At 41.1% G+C, this 16,929-nt stretch overlaps 2 protein-coding genes across 4 annotated transcripts in view; one reads left to right on the top strand and one right to left on the bottom strand.

The window, feature by feature from the left end:
• Positions 1-13,451, top strand: part of LOC311133056 (class I histocompatibility antigen, F10 alpha chain-like) — an 89,839-nt gene extending 76,388 nt beyond the window's left edge. For both annotated transcript variants that reach the window (XM_084166485.1, XM_084166486.1), the window contains exons 3-8: positions 9,849-10,127; positions 10,429-10,716; positions 10,940-11,059; positions 11,381-11,398; positions 11,672-11,751; positions 11,879-13,451. In XM_084166485.1, the coding sequence (XP_084022611.1) occupies positions 9,849-10,127; positions 10,429-10,716; positions 10,940-11,059; positions 11,381-11,398; positions 11,672-11,721 (755 nt within the window). In that variant the 3' untranslated portion in view covers positions 11,722-11,751; positions 11,879-13,451. The remainder of the gene's footprint in view (positions 1-9,848; positions 10,128-10,428; positions 10,717-10,939; positions 11,060-11,380; positions 11,399-11,671; positions 11,752-11,878) is intronic.
• Positions 1-16,929, bottom strand: part of LOC311133058 (proteasome subunit beta type-8-like) — a 131,928-nt gene that overhangs the window by 114,436 nt on the left and 563 nt on the right. Inside the window, exons 2-6 of one of the 2 annotated variants that reach the window (XM_084166488.1) lie at positions 16,552-16,693; positions 15,982-16,093; positions 15,408-15,537; positions 14,990-15,194; positions 13,937-14,677 (exon numbers count right to left, since the gene is read on the bottom strand). In XM_084166488.1, the coding sequence (XP_084022614.1) occupies positions 14,589-14,677; positions 14,990-15,194; positions 15,408-15,537; positions 15,982-16,093; positions 16,552-16,693 (678 nt within the window). In that variant the 3' untranslated portion in view covers positions 13,937-14,588. Of the gene's footprint in view, positions 1-13,936; positions 14,678-14,989; positions 15,195-15,407; positions 15,538-15,981; positions 16,094-16,551; positions 16,694-16,929 lie in introns of those variants that run through there. The other variant, XM_084166489.1, reaches the window with a different exon arrangement.

Raw genomic sequence — 16,929 nt, 5'->3', positions numbered from 1 at the left:
ACTTGATTTCAACATCTGAACAAATTGGACAGGCTAACATGCTTTTCCAACAGTTGGAGACAGACAGAAGGGTGTGTTCATAACAATTTAACTGTTCAACCTTGTTAGCTAGCAAAAATATCCAAGTTGGCTAAACTTCAAATATAAAGATTAGCTGGCTAATCACCAGCACATGGGCTTGAGAGACATTTGATGAGACCGGTGTTAATTTTCTAAGGCCTAATGCCTGCTACAAGAAGTTAGTCATTAATAGTGAATGTGTATTATGCATGGTTCTAGGTAAATTTGTAACAAAAAAGGGCATTTTCATAGACAGTCTTGAAAGCCATATATTAAAAAAGCAGGTTAAACTATTTTGTTGAAATAATTAAATTATTAGTGAGTCTTATGGTTGTGAAAGGCTTATATTTAGCCTAGGTACAACTTCACATGCCCTGCATTCATTAGATTATTGCTGACTGTTTGAAATACAGTGTATTTGACCTTTAATTGTACAACAACGCATATTTAGAGATATCAAAAATATTGATATATATATATCGTGAATCGAGATATGATTTTTAGTCCATATCACCAGCCTTATGATAGGCTATAGGTCAGGCCCTATTGGTCACGTCCATGCGATGCATACCTGTTTCACGTAAAGAGAGCAAGAGTTGAGGGTATAGGGAATATTTTTCCTAAACAAATGAGGGATTTCGGTAACAACTTTTCAGTCAGAGAAACAAGTAAGAAACTAAATGTCTGTAATTATGTTGCAGCTTCAGCACCACGGACAGTGTGATAAACACTTGCTGTGTTGTGGTGCCTGTTCGCTGCAGCAGGGAGGAGAGAGAGACAACATGTGCCAGTCACAGGCACTCTGCCATTTTATTAACACAGCGTGGCCATCTGACTCCCTCTTGAGTAATTTGTTTGTCTTAATTATTTCATTAAACATTGCGCTTAACCTTTTCAGGTGTGAGTTCCAAATATCTCTAACGGTCACCCCATTGTGAGGTTTTATTTGTGCGTGAAGTCAGAATGCACTCACTGTTCCGAAACGTGATTGTTAAGCAACAGGACAGTTATGCCTCGATCACACCTACAGCGTCATTGCATTTTGGTACATTAGAAGTACATTCATTTCCAATGGAATGCTGCGTTTGCCTTGCAGCATTGCATTGCAGAGGCAGTTGCAGTGCGTTACATATGCATACAATTGTATGCATAGACTTGGGTAGAAGGATTACTGTTATACTATTCCAGGTATTCCTTAAAGAGGTAGGGTTTCAAGTGTCTCCGGAAGGTGGTCAGTGACTCCGCTGTCCTGGCGTCGTGGGGGAGCTTGTTCCACCATTGAGGTGCCAGAGCAGCGAATAGCTTTGACTGGGCTGAGCGGGAACTGTGCTTCCGTAGAGGTAGGGGGGCTAGCAGGCCAGAGGTGGATGAACGTAGTGCCCTCGTTTGGGTGTAGGGTCTGATCAGAGCCTGAAGGTAAGGAGGTGCTGTTCCCCTCACAGCTCCGTAGGCAAGCACCATGGTTTTGTAGTAGATGCGAGCTTCAACTGGAAGCCAGTGGAGTGTGCGGAGGAGCGGGGTGACATGAGAGAACTTGGGAAGGTTGAACACCAGACGGGCTGCAGCGTTCTGGATAAGTTGTAGGGGTTTAATGGCACAGGCAGGGAGCCCAGCCAACAGCGAGTTGCAGTAATCCAGACGGGAGATGACAAGTGCCTGGATTAGGACCTGTGCCGCTTTCTGTGTAAGGTAGGGTCGTACTCTGTGAATGTTGTAGAGCATGAACCTGCAGGATCGGGTCACTGCATCAGTATTATACACACCTGGCATGGTACATCAGGTGAGCAGGAGCTCTAATTAAGGTTATACGACATACACTGTGTGCACAATTATTAGGCAAGTCAGTGTTTTGACCATATCATCATTATTATGCATATTTCCCAACTCCAAGCTGTATAAACTGGAATGCTTATTGGATTTAAGCATATCAGGTGATGTGTATTTGTGTAATGAGGGAGGGTGTGGCCTAAGGAGATCAACACCCTATATCAAGGTGTGTATAATTATTAGGCAGCTTCTTTTCCTCAGGCAAAATGGGCCAAAAAAGAGATTTAACTGACTCTGAAAAGTCAAAAATTTTAAAAAGTATTTCAGAGGGATGCAGCGCTCTTGAAATTGCTAAGATATGGGGGCGTGATCACAGAACCATCAAACGTTTTGTTGCAAATAGTCAACAGGGTCGCAAGAACCGTGTTGAGAAAGAAAGACGCAAATTAACTGCCAAAGATTTGAGAAGAATCAAACGTGAAGCTACCAGGAACCCATTATCCTCCAGTGCTGTCATATTCCAGAACTGCAACCTACCTGGAGTGCCCAGAAGTACAAGGTGTTCAGTGCTCAGAGACATGGCCAAGGTAAGGAAGGCTAAATCCCGACCACCACTGAACAAGACACATAAGTTGAAACGTCAAGACTGGGCCAAGAAATATCTGAAGACAGATTTTTCAAAGGTTGTATAGACTGATGAGATGAGAGTGACTCTTGACAGACCAGATGGATGGGCCCGTGGCTGGATCAGTAACGGGCACGGAGCTCCACTTCGACTCAGACGCCAGCAAGGTGGAGGTGGGGTACTGGTATGGGCTGGTATTATTAAAGATGAGCTAGATGGACCTTTTCGGGTTGAAGATGGACTCAAACTCAACTCCCAAACCTACTGCCAGTTTTTAGAAGACACTTTCTTCAAGCAGTGGTACAGGAAAAAGTCTGCATCTTTCAAGAAGACCATGATTTTTATGCAGGACAATGCTCCATCGCATGCATCGAAGTACTCCACTGTGTGGCTAGCCAGTAAAGGTCTTAAAGATGAAAGAATAATGAGATGGCCCCCTTCCTCACCTGACCTAAACCCTATTGAGAACTTCTTAAACGGTCGATTTACGGTGAAGGAAAACAGTACCCCTCTCTGACCAGTGTCTGGGAGGCTGTGGTTGCTGCTACACAAAAAGTTGATTGTCAACAGATCAAAAAACTGACAGACTCCATGGATGGAAGGCTTATGACTGTTATTGAAAAGAAGGGTGGCTATATTGGTCACTGATATTTTTTTGAAATGTCAGAAATGTTTATTTGTAAATTTTGAGTTGTTTGTTTATTGTTCTCACTTTAACAGATGAAAATAAACAAGTGAGATGGGGAACTTTTCGTTTTTCATTTAGTTGCATAATAATTCTGCACGCTAATAGTTGCCCAATAATTGTGCACACATAGATATTCTCCAAAGAAAGCCAAAACCTCACTTTTACTTTCTTAAATATTCAGGTTTGAGGTTTATTAAAATTTTGGATTGACCGAGAGCACTGTAGTTGTTAAATAATAAAATGAATCCTCAAACATACAACTTGCCTAATAATTGTGCACACAGTGTACAGTTACATTTTACATTCGTATGATAACAATGGGAAAGGCTAACCTACGGTCCATACAAATAGTACTGCGTTTTCCACCATCTTCACTGGTCTGACAACATGCAGTTGGAAAAAAAACTCATTAGGAAGAGAATGGGTTTTTACTTTCATCTTGTCTTAGATCCAGTGGTGTAAAATACTTTAGTAAAAATACTTTAAAGTACTACTTAAGTATTTTTGGGGGTATCTGTACTTTATTATTTATATTTTTGACAACTTCTACTTTAACTTCACTACATTCCTAAAGAAAATCATATACTTTTTACTCCATACATTTTCTCTCACACCCAAAAGTACTCGTTAAATTTTTTATGCTTAGCCGGACCTTAAAATGGTCCAATTCACTCATTTCAAGAGAACATCCCTTGTCATCCCTACTGCCTCTGCGGACTCACTAAACACACAAGCTTTGTTTGTAAATTATGTCTGATTGTGCCCACGGCTATGCGTAAATAAAAAAAACATGGTTCGCATAATATAAGGAATTATTGAAATTATTTATACTTTTACTTTTGATACTTAAGTATATTTTAGCAATTACATTTACTTTTGATACTTAAGTATATTTAAAACCAAATACTTTTAGACTTTTACTCAGGTAGTATTTTACTGGGTGACTTTCACTTTTACTTGAGTCTTTTTCTATTATGGTATCTTTACTTTTACTCAAGTATGACAATTGGGTACTTTTTCCACCACTGCTTAGATCTGCAAAGGTGTAGGGAGGAAATAAGGAGATTAGGTCTAAATGAGATACTAATAAACAAATGAAAATGACTATGAAAAAATGGGAAAGAACATGACAGGTAGGTGTGTTATAAAATGTTTACAAAAATTAAAACAAGTATTGAAAGAGGTGTGTGTTTGTGCATGTATGTGCGTCTAAAAATACTAAAATGAATGTGTAGCTAAACACACAAATCACCTGTAATCTGTAAGAGAACAACAAGATCATGTATTGTTGTCACAACTGCAGACAGAGACAGGGACTACTCATAAAGCCTAGAGGTAGTAGGGGGACTTCAGACATGGCCATGAAGAGAGAGACGGCAGGGCAGTGGAGATCTGAGGTGCAGAGAGGAGTGGAGGAGAGGTGTGTGTGTCTGACAAAACTAAAAGTGGATGTGTAGCCACAATACAGGTAAACACACATTTCACCTTTAGTCTTGTAAAAGAACAAGAGCATCTGAATTCTCCGGTGTGTGAGTTTCAATTCAGTACATTTTCATTCAATCAATGTACGACTAATAATGAATGCTGTCCTAAGTATTGAGTAACTATTTACCTTATGAATTCCATTAATTGTATACTCAAAAAGCCTACTAACAAGGACATAGTAAGCAGAATAAGGACAGTTGGAAAATCTCAATTGAGGACATTTGGAAAATCTCCGTTGCATTTCATTGATTCCTCGCGTCCTCTCTCCTCACCTCTCGCACAAAACCCATTGGAGAAGAAGGTCAGCGTGAAGGAACCTAACATTCCCTCTCTCTGACCTCCTCCTCCAATGGGCTTTGAGAAGGAGGCGAGGAGAGAGGACGTGAGTCAAGGAAATACAGTTTAGATTCTCCCATGGAGAGAGAGAGAGTAATACAGACAGTCAGCCCACCCCCTCACCAGTCTGCCAGCCTTCTCCCCTCTATCTGCCTCTGCTCCATCCCTATGGTTAGCCACCACCGTTCATCTCAACAGCCTCCTCAGGCAGAGGGAGATAAAAGGGCGGGGCAATGGAAATGGGAGGTGCCTCGAGGAGAAGAGCAGAGTCTCGGTCTCTGAAAAAAAGAAAATAATGTGTAGCAAGTAGCAATAACACTGCTAAACAAACGAATGGTCCGTGGACGTCATGGACCAGTCCATGGAACATAACTTCACAAAAAGTTTCAACACCATGGTTTTCAGGTGGTTTTAAATGAAAGAAATACATTCGCCTTTTGTTTCGTAAGAGACCAACGAGCATCTGTGAATTCTCCGGTGTGTGAGTTTCAATTCAGTCAATTCAGAAATCTATGTAACACTAATAATGAATGCTATCCTAAAAATGTTGTAACAATTGACTTTATGAATTGACTGAATTGAAATGGCATTGACACGTGTGAAAGGAAAGGTACAATGAGGGAGGTCAAAACAACAACTCCTCTCCTCTTCCTGTCCTTCCTGTGAGCTGGTCGGCTAATTTGACTCCATCTACATCTCATTACATAATATAACACCATAGAAGGTGAGATTTATGTTAACTAAATACTGCTTGTATAGTGTAGTTAGTGGCATACATATTGGAACAGTGTGGTAAAGTTGGTAATACTTGCTGTTTACTCATGGAAATTGTATTTCAGATCAAAGGATGAATATGACAGGCAAATATTTAGACAGCAAACTGTTGTTTCAGGGTATTTTCTAATCCAGAAACAACAGATATACATTTCCCTCATATTAATCCATTGATCTGAAATACCAATTAGCCTACATGAGTATACTGCAAAAATGACCTACTTTACTTCACTGTCGCAATACTTATAACACTACCTGTGTTGTTGGGGAAAAAACGTACCCTTGAACTCGGCTTCGAAAAGCAGCTGATGAATTTGAACCTTGACTGCTGCTTTTCTTGGCTGAGGCAGCCTCTTCAGGGTTGGCATGGCAACGAGGGTCTCTTCATCCTCCTCCCTGTGAGCATCAGGTTGGGCTGCATCCCTCTCGACGGCTTGGAGGAGCCTCTGCTGAAATGAGTTGAGTGGATCTGGGGGCTGGTACCTCCGATGACGCCTGGTGTGACGATGTTCCTCTTCGTTTCTCTTCCCATTTGTCTCCACGGCCACATCCTGTTCAACAAGGTCCTCAGTGGTCACTTCCGTCAGGGTCACAATAATCTCACCGGGTCCCAGATCCAGCGGTGCTTCCTCCATTTCAGCATCTTCCATGGCCGCACCGGTGGTGGTCATACTTGTGGATGACGTAGACGTCGTGGAGGGTCTCGTTGCACCGGTGGTGGCGGTGGTCGCACTTGTAGATGACGTAGAGCGTCTCACTGCACTGGTGGAGGCGGTGGTCGCATTTATAGATGACGTAGAGGGTCTTGATGCACCGGTGGCGCCCGCACTTGTGGATGACGTAGAGGGTCTGGCTGTAAAATTGCCACTCATTGCCCTAGGCACAATAAATGGACCCAAAAAAGAAAGAATGTGGCCGAAGCACCAAGGCTGCTGGCCTGAAGCTGCTGGCCCAGACCTCTTCTTCTCTTTCTCTGCCCTTCTCTCTCTGATACCTGTCCCTGAGTCCTCTCCACTTCCTCCTACAGTCTTCTTCTACATAGACATGAACATGATAAGCCAAAGCACCACCTAGCATAACTATAATTATTAGATAGCTATCATGGACATGTCACCTACTGTACACAAAGACACACACACAAGGTTATCTGACCAAATGATCAGGGGTAGTATCTACCATCATTTCTATTACTATTTATCTCACACACACACACACACACTCTAACATGCACACTCACACACTCTCTCACATACACACTCACACTCTCTCACACAAATGGTTATTTGGCCAAATTATCATGGGTAGTAACTAGCATCATTTATATTACTATTTCTCTCTCTCACACACACACACACACACACACACTTCACTAGCTAGCTAGCCACATCTAGAACAAGCTCACTACTAAACTGACCTGGCAATCCTGTCGTGTTTATGTCCATGTAGCTGTCAGCAGTTGTGTCAAAAAGACACGGTTTTGAGGATACTGCGAAAATTATTCTCTCCTCCATGTGTCTAACAACCTCATGTGACCGTCTGCAACACGTGTGTAGATACCTGCATTCAGTATAGTTGCGTAGCTGCACAAAATGTTATGCAGCATTGATGCAATGACGCTGTTGGTGTGATCAACGCGTTAACCCGCGTTTCCCTCGAACCAAGGCATGCTGCCTGCTAATTATCTATAGGCTATGTTTCAACTGGTCAATTTCTAATTATTTTCTAACAAGTTTTATTTTCTAACAACGGTTTGAATTGAGGTGTGTTCCACCTCCTCATTAATTCACATAGAAGTAGCCCGTTTCACTGTTGCAGACAATTTGTTTGAGGCATTATTATTATGATCATTATTATTAAGTAATGTCATTATCATTAGTAGGCTTAGTATAGCAGCCTTGTATAACCACCATCAAGCTGTAGGCCTAAGGGTGCGTCCTGTTTAGCTGTGTTAATACCGTAACTTACTTAGGCTTATATTTCAATAAATAGGCTACTGTATCAATCAATCATTTGTTAATGTCATCACACAGACGAGTCATTCATGCATTGAAATGCAATCAAGCGTTTTAGTTTTTAAACAAAATGCCAAAGGGAGCTTTGAATAATTAGCCTAAACAATAAATGAACCGCAATTCGCAAATGCATGCAACTGTTTTTAGCCTTTGCTGTAATAACGTCTTTATATACTGAACATAAATATAAACGCAACTTTTAACAATTTCAAAGATTTTACTGAGTCACAATTTAAATACATTAATTAGGCCTTAATCTATGGATTTCAGATGACTGGGAATAAAGATTTGCATCTGTTGGTCACAGATACCTTTAAAAAAAAGGTAGGGGTGTGGATCAGAAAACCAGTCAGCATCTGCTGTGACCACCATTTGCCTCATGGCGGGAACTGGAACATGCTGTCGTACACGTCAATCCAGAGCATCCTTGCGACATGGGGCCGTGCATTATCATGTTGAAACATGAGGTGATGGCGGCGGATGAATGGCACGACAATGGGCCTCAGGATCTCGTCACGGTATCTCTGTGCATTCAAATTTCCATCGATAAAATGCAATTGTGTTCCTTGTCCATAGCTTATGCCTGCCCATGCCATAACCCCACCGCCACCATGGGGCACTCTGTTCAAAACGTTGACATCAGTAAACCGCTCGCCCTCACGACACCATACACGTGGTCTGCGGTTGTGAGGCCAGTTGGACATACTGCCAAATACTCTAAAATGACCTTGGAGGCAGCTTATGGTAGAGTAATGAACATTAAATTCTCTGGCAAATAGCTCTGTTGGATATTCCTGCAGTCAGCATGCCATTTGCACGCTCCCTCAAAACTGGCATTGTGTTGTGTGACAAAACTGCATTTGTAGAGTGGTCTTTTATTGTCCGCAGCGCAAGGTACAAGTATGTAATGATCATGCTGGTTAATCAGCTTCTTGATATGCCACACCTGTCAGTTGGATGGATTATCTTGGCAAAGCAGAAATGCTCACAAACAGGGATGTAAACACATTTGTGCAGAAACTTGACAGAAAAAAGCTTTTATTTCAGAGCATGAAACATGGGGCCAACACTTTACATGTTGCATTTATATTTTTGTTCAGTGTATATAATTTATATACTTTGTTTTTCTTCGTTAGAACAGACTCTGGTACACTTATAATTTATATATAAATGTATATCCAAATGGCTGTAATTATGTTGCAGCTTCAGCACCACGGACAGTGTGATAAACACTTGCTGTGTTGTGGTGCCTGTTCACTGCAGCAGGGAGGAGAGAGAGAGAGACAACGTGCGCCAGTCACAGGCACTCACTGCCATTTTATTAACACAGTGTGGCCATCTGACTCCCTCTAGTCATTTGTTTGTCTTCATTATTTCATCAAACATTGCGTTTAAAGCATCAGACAAGCACAGTTCAAACACATAGGATGTGTCTATATTTGGAAAAATACACGTTTTGACATTTCGACCAATCGATTGGTTGAAGGAACAGACTACTCTCAGTCGACCAAGATTTTCTTTAGTCAGGGACAGCCCTACTCTCTACACACTCACCTGTCACCCTCAGGATCTGGGGATCACACACAGCTCCAGTAGGCTCACATTATTGAGAGATAACTTCCTCATGTTAGTCTCTCCATCTCTCTCTCCTGTTGTTCCTGACTGGACAGTGGATCCTCTCTCACTTCCTCTATTTATCTCTGACATCATCACTAGAGGACAGTTCATTTATCAACAGTGTTTTATTCATTTAAACACCTCACTGAAAACGACAGTGTTACACAACATCCATTTGTTAGAATAACACTACTGTACTGAACACAATGTGTATCTTCAACACAGTAGATAGAACCAAATCGACATCAGCTGGTGTAGAATAGATCCACACTCTCTGAGTCTCCTCATCAACTCTCTCTGTCTCTGTGGTGAAGGTGTGACATCATCACCACACTGTAGAGGTCTGAGCTGGATCTCTCTGTTTTATTCCAGTCTGGTTGAACAACTAATACATGATGATAGAGATCCCACTGGCAGACTGAATCTGGAGAACAGAATGATTAACTGTGTTGATCATATCTCTCTTTCTTTCCTTCTCTCTCAGGTGTGCACACATGGATGAGGATGTACGGCTGTGAGTGGGATGAGGACAATGGAGTCACAGAGGGGTTTGATCAGTTTGGATATGATGGAGAGGATTTCGTAGCATTTGACCTGAAGACCAAGACATGGATCGCCCCAACACCACAGGCAGTCATCACCAAACACAAGTGGGACAGAAACATGGTTTTAAATGAGAACATGAACAACTACCTCACCCAGACCTGCATTGAGTGGCTGAAGAAGTATGTGGACTATGGGAAGAGCACTCTGCAGAGGACAGGTACAGAGACACATGACATAGCTCGACTTACACAGGAATTATGTGATATTTCATTATCAGGAATCATTTCAAAATCAATTGTTTTTAAGAGAAATGAAATTATTGTTTTGAATGACAATAGTATTGTCTTTATCATTTAACTGTCTTTTTCTCTCTACTGCTACCCTCTCTGTCTTTTTCTCTCTACTGCTACCCTCTCTGTCTTTTTCTCTTCCATCTCTATCTGTGTGCGTCTGTCTATTCCCCCTCTCAACACTACACTACACTACACTCTCTCCCTTTCCCCCTTCTCTCTCTCCAGTCCCTCCCGTAGTGTCTCTGTTCCAGAAGACCCCCTCCTCTCCAGTGACCTGCCACGCTACAGGTTTCTACCCCAGTGGAGTCATGGTGTTCTGGCAGAAAGACGGACAAGATCAGCATGAAGATGTGGAGAATGGAGAGACTCTTCCCAACGATGATGGAACCTTCCAGAAAAGCGTCCACCTCACAGTGACGCCTGAGGAATGGAAGAACAACAAGTATCAGTGTGTGGTTCAGGTCACTGGTATCAATGAGGACTTCATCAAGGTTCTGACTGAGACCAACAGGGGTAAGAGGGAGATGGATTCAAATATACCCTATACCCAACCCTCCTACTGAATGTGCCCAATATTCCTAATTTAAGTTCGCTCACCTGCTTAGTAACACTACCTTTCTGACTGCATGTTCTCATTGACCTCCTGACCTTTTATTAACATTGAGGGATGCTGCTTGGAGTTCGGAAATGTACCATCTAGCACTGTAGTCTGAATGCTCTGTTCTGATGATTACAGGTGCAAATGATCCAAACACCACTGGCTCCGCCCTCATCATTGGAGTGGTTGTAGCTCTCCTGGCCATTGTTGCTGTTGTTGTTGGGGTCTTCATTTGGAAGAAGAACAAGAACAAGAAAGGTGTGAGGAGAGAAAGACCTCTTTCTATTGTCATATGTAGGATATACTGTCATATTAGATATTATCAGAAGTGTTTTAGTTAGTAGTTTAGAAGTAGTAGTTGTAGTACTGGTTTACAAGCAATAGTATTGTACAGTGTAGTTAGTGATGGTAGAAGTATGTTTGATCTGATTCATGTAAATAAAGAGTCACGTTGTCACTTAGGTTTGTATGTGATGTCTGCAGTAGGAATACAGGATTCAGAATACTCTCAAACATGTTCTCTTGTAATATTCCACCAAATCAGAGTCAATAATAACATCACGTTTATCTCTGTTTCAGGCTTTCTTCCAACCAGCAGTAAGTGGGGACCTTCATGTTGTTCGCTATTCTAAAAAGATCACAGATTGTTTGTTTTGTGTTTGACTGTGTCCATTTAAGGATGTGGTTGAGTCTCTTTTCCTTGAAGATTCTGATGCTGGTTCAAACTTAGATGTCAATTGATGTAGCTACTTAGTTTATATGGAAGGTTTTATTTACCCTGAACCATGCATTAGGAACTTGTAAATGAACCTGAACTCATTATCTTTCAATCAGTCTCTTTTTCATACATTGCTTTCATTTCTGTTTTAGCTTCCGACACTGACTCTGACAACTCTGGGAAAGGATTCCAAAAGACTTGAGAGACCTCTCTGCACTTCTGTAACATCAGAGTAAGTCACTTCAGGTGTCCTCATATTAATGAGCAAACTAGAGAAACAACCACTACCACACTGGAACACACTGCTACTGTTTGGAATGTGTTTATGTGTGTAACCCCTCTCTTCTCATGTGTTTTAGGAAGGAGCTGAAGAGGACAGGAACGAAATGGAAACAACAAACATTGAACTTCCCAAGAACGTAACACATACGTATACTTACACACACATCAGTCTCACACATACACCTTTCTCACACACAAGCTCACACACACACTGTAAACACAGAATCCATATATAAAAAAAATCTGCTGTCAGAAATATTCTTTGGTGATTTCCTTTAAACCGTTTTACTTTCATTTAATCCATGGTTTGGTTTTTTAAAAGTTGTGCTGTAATTTTGTTGAATTATATAATGTAATATTGCCATAGTTTGGCTTTTTAAAAGTTGTGCTGTAATTTTGTTGAATTATAAAATGTAATATTGCCACTGTGTGATAGACGTATCTCAGTCTTACAGGTATATTAGAATCAATGGAACGCCATGAACGTTTCTGGAAAGGATTAGATTGTTGAGCGATGTTAAATTAAGATCTGAATTTATATTATTCTACAAATAAAACATAAATTTGTTTGATTTTCCCCTAAGTGAAGCCACCAAAACAATCACATTTAAAAGATATTGCTGTAAACTGGAAAAACATCATTATTTTGTTTGAATGTGTAGTGTAGCTGCACATATGTGTACGTTTTGGTGGTATAAGATACAGTAATTGTGTGACATGTTATAACTTTGCTCACACTAACTTGTTTAATTGCATGGCCATAAGCCAGACAAGGTCTGTCCACATGTTCCATTTGTAAATGTTTCTCTTTTAACGGAAGTGACTTTATTTTTCGAGCTGTTTTGATTTTATGATACGTTTGATTTATGATGGGACTTAACACTTTTTGACTGTACGTTCTGTAGAAATAAGTTGGTGATGGGGCAAGTGAACATGTATTTTATTGCGAGTGTAAATGTGATCCATTTAAGAGATACATAATCAACCAGGCAAACAAGACAAATTAGAGACCAAATTCATGCATTCTGTAATAATGTTCTTACACCTTTCAATAAAGTCTACAAAATTGGAATGAAAGTGTCATACTGGGCCTTTTAATCATGTTTGCTGTAAGATATTATGTTCTAAACAGCGAAGGACTTGAAGTGGAACAATATCATTTTGTAAATGGGCTTAAGAAGAAGTAACATAGATTTTGATGACCTGTATGAAAAATGATGGGGTAGCAGGTAGCCTAGCGCTTAAGAGCGTTGGGCCAGTAACCGAAAGGTTGCTGGTTTGAATCCCTGAGCAGACTATGTACAAATCTGCCAACGTGCCCTGGAGCAAGGCACTTAACCCTAATTGCTCCTCTAAGTCTCTCTGGATAAAAGCGTCTGATATGTAAATGTTTTTATAAAATGCTTCTTAGAAAGGGGGATAATCTCTACACTGTTTCGGCACCTATTTCAGTCCAAGTCAAGCACGGGCGTAACTAAATAGGTGCCGATACTCATTTTGGGTGCGGTACTGTTTACTTGTAGGTGTAGGAGTTCCACAATTCTTTTGTAACAATATAATAGGCTTTTGGATAAATTACATTCTAGATATTTTGTTGACCTGTATGAAAGATGTTTGAATAAAATGCTTATTAAAATAGGGGATCATCTATGCACTGTCTATTTTGTCCTGAACATTATATGATAGAGATTAAAATAAATCATGTTCAGTATCTTCACTTATCTGGAGGTCCACAGCACTGCTCATTTTCATTCTCTTCTAATCAGGGACTGATTCAAACCTGGAAAACCAGGTGAGTGAACTCTGACCTATGAAACAAATCATATTTATTGATCAATAAACTGCCAGGGAGAACAGAGCAGCTGTGGCAGTACTTCTGCCCTCTAGAGCTGAAATTTAATAGCCTATCATATGGTATTCACCAAGACCTGTTGCACAGAATCCTGCCTGGCAACAGGTGATATCAATGTTGGTAATACTATTTTATGGAATGTAGTTGCTATAAGGGATTTAATTCTCTTTTTATAACATACTGGGCCCTATAGTATACTCCCCATGTAACTACTGCACACACTATTCATATCCACAGTGACTCATTTATCAAGCTGAGAAAATGAACATAATATGGGAGAAATAGGCTACTTCAGGTTTTATGGCAAATTCATTCCATTAATTTAAAACTTCCTCTGATAGCACAAACATTTTGTTTGTAGAATTTCATTTGTACAATGAACTCCTATACTAAGGTGGACATTTACAGAAGGGTGCCAACCAAACGATACGCGGGCAAACACATCTGACTGGTTTTGGGACATATTTGTGTTTCAGGAACCAGTTTGTTGGAGGCAAATACGCTAAACAAAACTATAAGGGACTCTGAATTTTACTTCCTCCTTCAACTGTTGGTTATGAGGTTATGTTATTTGACCGTTTAGTAGCTAAAACATTGGACTAAAACTCTTCAAGTCACAAAGTTGTCAAGTGTATTTCACAAGTCTCAACAGACTTTACAGAGAACATTTTAATCAAGGTTAATAGTATTGTATTAAACAATCATACAAACCTTTTCCAATGACTGGCACTGGTAAATAACTGGTAGATTATCATATTGTACATTTGAATAGGACTGGTAACAGTTGCAGCAAGTTGTGAAGGCATGTAAGACCTTCAGGTTAAACAATAGAGGCCAGAGTATGCGGTTTGAAAATGGTCTTTATTTGGAGCAGTGCTGGGATCAGTTGAGAGAGAACACAGTGTGTCTGTGTGGGTGTAGAAACTGATCTGGGATCAGAACATGCCCTTCCTGTAGCGGTGGATCAGTTCTGACACGTCCTCCTTACACACCTTTATCCAGCCGTCCTCCTGCATGTGGTACACTGGACAAACACACAGACAGTTACACATAAAGGTATTGTTTACATTTTATTTTCCTATGGATTCAGCATATGACTACTTTTTCATATGGATAAATCCTTATGAGATTAGATTATAATTGTATATTTAGTTATAACCTCTTGAATGAAATTCACACCTGGAATTTGCACAACACACAAACAATATCTCAACATACATCAAACTCAATCCTGCAGCTATCTATGCTTCACATGGTCTCACATGAACTGACTTACTTAAGTCAAATCAAATGAACCGTTATAGAATGAGTATAGGTTCAGAACAAGGTCACTCACGGTTGACCACTCCTCCAGAGTAGGCGTCTCTGTGCGTGGCGTGGGTGATGCCACGGCGGCCCAGCTCGTACGCCTCCTCTACCGTCATGTCCTCACGGTAACCGCTGTCCATCACTCCGTATGCATAGCTGCTACCACAACCAGTAGAGAACATCCGACCAGAGAGACGTGTGGCGTTATCATCCACGTAGTACAAACCAGGGCCCTGGACAGCAAGACACAAATATATTGATACTCATCAACAGACATGACAACTGGAGACAATCCAATGGTAGTCACAAATGGTGGGTACCATCAGGATGAAAATGTGAGCTATAAAATCAGGCTTTCAAATAAACACTCACACAGACACACACATACCACACACACACACACACCAAAAACACACACAAACACACACTCCACTCCCTCCCTGTACCTTGTTGTCCCAGCCAACGATCATGCTGCCCATGGAGAGGCCCATGCCCCTGTAGCCCAGCATCATGTTACACAGCAGCTTAGAGGCTGCAGACACTGAGATCCTCTGCTTGTTCCTCAGTTTGTACAGCCTGAGACACAAAGAGATGGAGGGTCAGTCACTATATGAGACAAGGCAGTCAGAGTGCTAAAACACTGGTTTACTTCCAGATAGATTTGAACACCCCAGATACATTAAGGCATGAATGTGGCTTGGAAGCAGACCAAGAAGACCAATATAGGAGAGGGCTAGTCTAGATAACAATTATGGCCAAAACGTTACATAGATGATATCTACAAAGTCACTGTTTGATATTGATATGGTTGTGTGGTGCCTAATTTATGTCCCACGCATTTGTTTTGAGAAATGGAAATGACATTGATTGGTACATTTTCTGTCCATCCAACCCTCCCTGGCCCTCCCCTTGCCCATAAGCCCGACAGACAGCCAGACAGACAGGCATCAATGATTGTGATATTAACACCATGTAACTGTATAGCGGGACTCAATCTAACAGAGACAAGCTCCATCAGACCTGCACTCCTTAGCCAGCAGTCTCTCCCAGTACTGGCAATCAGCAGCACTGCCAGACATGGTCCCCAGCAGGTAAGGATTGATCTCTATCACCTTGTTAGCCTCCTTCGACGCTGCAGGAAAAGACAAATACATGGCAAAGGGGTTAGAGAATAATTGCTTTATGTTTGGTTATAGATCTCTGAGATCCATTCTGCATCTGAAGGTGCGGTCTACAACTGCTGCTGGAACAGAAACCTAATGGACCAACTCAAGGCTGATCACATCAACCTTCCAAGGTAAATCACATCAAAATGGATGACCTTACAATTACCACTTGTAGATTTGGTTTAGTACTCACAATACAGTAGGCAGTTATAGTAGTAACAGTAGAATGCTATTACTAGTTTCTTACTGTGTATAGGTACAGTATTGTCAGATGAAGGCACTGTGTATGCCTGAAATTAGAGACTAATAGTTACTTTTCTTACATTATAAATCTGTACCACGTGAAACCAAGACCGCACGGCTGATGGGCTAAAGTGGTTTTGGTTATCAAGGAAAGCTAATCCCTATGGAATGTGATGTTTACCAATGTAGCTGCCAGCTGAGGCCCTGGAGTCCACAGCCACAATGACACCATGGCGGAATTTGAAAGCCAGAGTAGTTGTTCCATGGTTCAGATCTATGGACACACCACCTTCACGGCTGCATGACTTCAGGAACCCTGAGGGCTAGAGAGAAAGAGAGCATTATAGAGTGGGACTGTGATGTAGATTGATCCAATCGTTTAAAAAATGTGTGATGCAGCAGCGCTTGTCAGTATTTTGTCAGGTGGTATGCATGCGTGCGCGCGTATGTTTGTGCGTGCGTGCTTAAAAGTGTGCTTGAGGTGAGTTGTGAATCTCCATTGAACCATGCTTTAGTAAGGTATAGTTCACTTCACATAGGACACATTAGATCATTTAGA

The sequence above is a fragment of the Coregonus lavaretus genome (genome assembly GCF_964263955.1).
Source record: "Coregonus lavaretus genome assembly, chromosome: 7".
Lineage (NCBI taxonomy): Eukaryota > Metazoa > Chordata > Actinopteri > Salmoniformes > Salmonidae > Coregonus > Coregonus lavaretus.
The sequence above is the reverse complement of the archived record's forward strand: the minus strand, read 5'-3'. Positions and strand labels throughout refer to the sequence as shown.